This window comes from Eulemur rufifrons, chromosome 2 (genome assembly GCF_041146395.1).
Source record: "Eulemur rufifrons isolate Redbay chromosome 2, OSU_ERuf_1, whole genome shotgun sequence".
Classification (NCBI taxonomy): Eukaryota; Metazoa; Chordata; class Mammalia; order Primates; family Lemuridae; genus Eulemur; species Eulemur rufifrons.
The window spans coordinates 57716321-57720255 of NC_090984.1; the positions used below are offsets into that span (position 1 = coordinate 57716321).

At 35.8% G+C, this 3935-nt stretch overlaps 1 protein-coding gene across 1 annotated transcript; it reads right to left on the reverse strand.

The window, feature by feature from the left end:
* Window positions 1–2580: 2580 nt before the first annotated feature.
* LOC138398178 (olfactory receptor 4K13-like) lies at window positions 2581–3519 on the reverse strand. The gene has a single exon (XM_069492424.1). The coding sequence runs from the start codon at window positions 3517–3519 to the stop codon at window positions 2581–2583; it is 939 nt and encodes a 312-aa protein (XP_069348525.1).
* Between the last annotated feature and the right edge of the window lie 416 nt (window positions 3520–3935).

The window sequence follows — 3935 nt, forward strand, 5'->3', positions numbered from 1 at the left end:
AAGACCCCAAAGGCAATCACAGCAACAACAAAAATAAATAAATGGGACCCGATCAAATTAAAAAGCTTCTGCACAGCCAAAGAAACTATCACGAGAGCAAACAGACAGCCTACAGAATGGGAGAAAATTTTCTCATGCTACACATCCAATCAAGGGCTGATAACTAGAATCTATTTAGAACTCAGGAAAATCAGCAAGAAAAAATCAAACAACCCTATCAAAAAGTGGGCAAAGGACATGAATAGAAATTTTTCAAAAGATAAACTAATGGCCAACAAACATATGAAAAAATGCTCAACATCTCTAATCATCAGGGAAATGCAAATCAAAACCACAATGAGATATCACTTATCTCCAGTGAAAATGGCCTTTATCAAAAAGTCCCAAAACATTAAATGTTGGCATAGATGTGGAAAGATAGAAATACTCATATACTGCTGGTGGGCCTGCAAACTAGTGAAACCTCTGTGGAAAGCAATATGGAGATACCTGAAACAGATACAAGTAGACCTACCATTTGATCCAGCAATCCCATTATTGGCCATCTACCCAAAAGAACAAAAGACATTCTATAAAAAAGACATCTGCACTCGAATGTTTATAGCAGCATAATTCACAGTTGCAAAGATGTGGAAACAATCCAAGTGCCCATCAATACATGAGTGGATTAGTAAAATGTGGTAAATGTATACCATGGAGTACTACTCAGCTGTAAGAAACAATGGTGATACAGCAAATCTTGTATTTTCCTGGATAGAGCTGGAACCCATTCTACTAAGTGAAGTATCCCAAGAATGGAAAAATAAGCACCGCATGTACTCATCATCAAATTGAAATTAACTGATCAACACTTAAGTGCATATATATTAATAACATTCATTGGGTGTCAGGCAGATGGGAGGGGTGAGGAGGAGATGGGTATATACATACATAATGAGTGCGGTGAGCACTGTCTGGGGGATGGACACGCTTGAAACACTGACTCAGGGCGGGGGGAAGGGAGGACAAGGGCAATATACGTAACCTAAACTTTTGTACCTCCACAATATGCTGAAATAAAAAAAATCCCATTGGTTACTATATCCATTTCTGTGTGGCATTGATATCTTTTCTAATTTGGTTATAATCCCACATAAATATTCTGTAACTTAGAGACTAAACTGTAAAGTTATTAATCACCATCTCCTTGAAAAGGAAAAACAAAAGAAAAAAAGGAACTGGAAATTTGTGAACGAATATAACTTAGGAAAAGACATTCTTAGTTTTATAATCATCATTTTACTAATGGATTGTGAAACTCAATATTCATGGCTGCCTTCTTTTAGTGCTTATTGTGTTCTTCTTTATCTTCATTCAGATCTCTGATGATAGTGATTCTTTACTTGGTGGAATAAATCAAATTTTTATTTTTCCTGAGTTATGTAATTTTCACTTACTTTTATTACTTGATATGCAAGTACTATGAGGTACCACAGGATATCACTTGGGTTTTAGAAATGGTCTTCAGGCCGGGCGCGGTGGCTCACGCCTGTAATCCTAGCACTCTGGGAGGCCGAGGCCGGTGGATTGCTCAAGGTCAGGAGTTCGAGACCAGCCTGAGCGAGACCCCGTCTCTACTAAAAATAGAAAGACATTATATGGACACCTAAAAATCTATATAGAAAAAATTAGCCGGGCATAGTGGCGCATGCCTGTAGTCCCAGCTACTCGGGAGGCTGAGGCAGTAGGATTGCTTAAGCCCAGGAGTTTGAGGTTGCTGTGAGCTAAGCTGACGCCACGGCACTCACTCTAGCCTGGGCAACAAAGTGAGACTCTGTCTCAACAAAAAAAAAAAAAAAAAAAAAAAAAAGAAATGGTCTTCACTACCCTATCGTATAACAACAATCCTAGTACACTTTGATAATTGAAATCAATTATTTTAGCTCGTTTAATAAGTTCTTTTCTGTTAAATCAGAGGCAAAAAGAAACTGAAAGTCTTAATAACTGTTTTTATTTTCAGAGTAATGGAAAACTATCTCATTCTCTACTCGGAAAGATTTATTCATTGGAAACTATGATCTGTAAGAAGAATATAGAAAATAAAAATTTATAAATGTTATTAAAATGTACATAGAAAAATATTTTTAGTTTGAAAAGCATATATTTTGTAGTTAGGTGTATGATCTGATTCTGGGTCTAGTACTTAAAACTTCTGTGGCAAGTCTGTAAAATTTCCTAATGCTCAGTTTTGTTTCCTGTTGATAATATAGAAGCAATATTCTCTATTTTCATTGTTGTGAAGATAGAAGAAAATTCATGCAAAGTGCCTCATATGTGAATAGAACTCAATAAATGATAGTTAAAATATAATTTAATTTATAGACAAACATAAAATTCCAACATAGGAAAATGTTATATTGGAATAGTTTGTACTTAGAGGAAAAGTCAGGATGTTTTATTGCACATATGCTTATGTATGGAAGGATTGTCATTTCCCAAAATGTGGCTTATGTTTGGTACAAAATCAGATACCTTGATGTCTTGATGATGTTGATGGTGATAATAAAAATTATGATGCTTTTAATGATTATAATATTTCAGTTAAAAGGTTGATCTGGAGCTCACATGCTTGATCTTTATTTTTCTTAATGCTTTCTTCATGTCTTTATTCCTGAACGTGTAGATGATTGGATTTAAAAGAGGAGTAAAAATTGTGTAAAACACAGAGAGCAGTTTATCAATGGAGACACTACTGAATGGCCATACATAGATAAATATGCAAGGTCCAAAGAACAGTACCACCACTGTAATGTGGGCTGAAAGAGTAGACAATGCCTTGGAAGACCCCCTGGAGGAGTGATGCTGGACAGTAATCAGAATGATGCCATAGGATATGAACAGAAAGATGAAACAGAACAGAGAGAGTATTCCACTGTTTGCAATGACTAATAGTTCCAGGATGTAAGTGTCAGTGCAGGCAAGTTTGATCACTCGAGGCAGATCACAAAAAAAGCTATCCACAACATTGGGACCACAGAATGGCAAAGTCACTGTGAAAACCATTTGACTCATAGTGTGCACAAAGCCAGTGGTCCAGGAGAGAAGTGCAAGTCTAATACAAACACGATGGCCCATAATGTGTTGGTAATGGAGGGATTTGCATATAGCGAAGTATCTATCAATTGCCATAGCTACAAGCAGCATCATCTCACTTCCACCTAAAAGGTGAAGGAAAAACATCTGAGTCATGCAGCCCTCATAGGAGATGGTCTTATACTCACTAATTAAGTCATAAATCATCTTAGGAGTAGCAAAGGAGGCCAGGGACATATCAATAAAGGAGAGATTGGCTAGTAGGAAGTACATGGGAGAATGCAATTGAGGGTCCAATTTCACTACAAAGATAATGATGAGGTTACTTAACATGATGGATATGTAGATAATGGAAAAAAATACGAAAAATAAAATTTGTAACTCATGAGACTCTGTGAGTCCCAACAAAATAAACTCAGACACCATGGAGTGATTTCGTTTTTCCATTTGTTTGGCTGTTGACATATATTACCTAAAACAAAATAAAAATAGATTAAATTCTGTGAGACAAAATTGAGAGATGAAATACATTTTTGCTCAACTCTGCTTCCTAATATCCACTGAAATATGCAAAAAGAATCAAAAATATTAAACAACAATAAATCTCAAAAATTTTTAAAAGTAGGCATAATTTCTCAGTAAAGATTATGAAGAATATCTGCCATAAATCAATATGTTTGAAGAAAATTGAAGCCATCAGTATGTAACTCGTATCTACGCTAATCTTGGAAAAGATAAATATCTCAGTTGGTAACAGGATGTGGAACTTGCCTGCCACCTTTTTAGAATTTGAGAAACAAATGTACTGGTCCTCTAAGAAGAGGGCCCTTTCATCTTGAAATCTATGTCTACACTCCAAAATA

What these genes read in the sequence shown, in the direction of transcription:
- LOC138398178 (XM_069492424.1), bottom strand. Translation starts at nt 3,519, where the DNA reads ATGGAAAAACGAAATCACTCCATGGTGTCTGAGTTTATTTTGTTGGGA.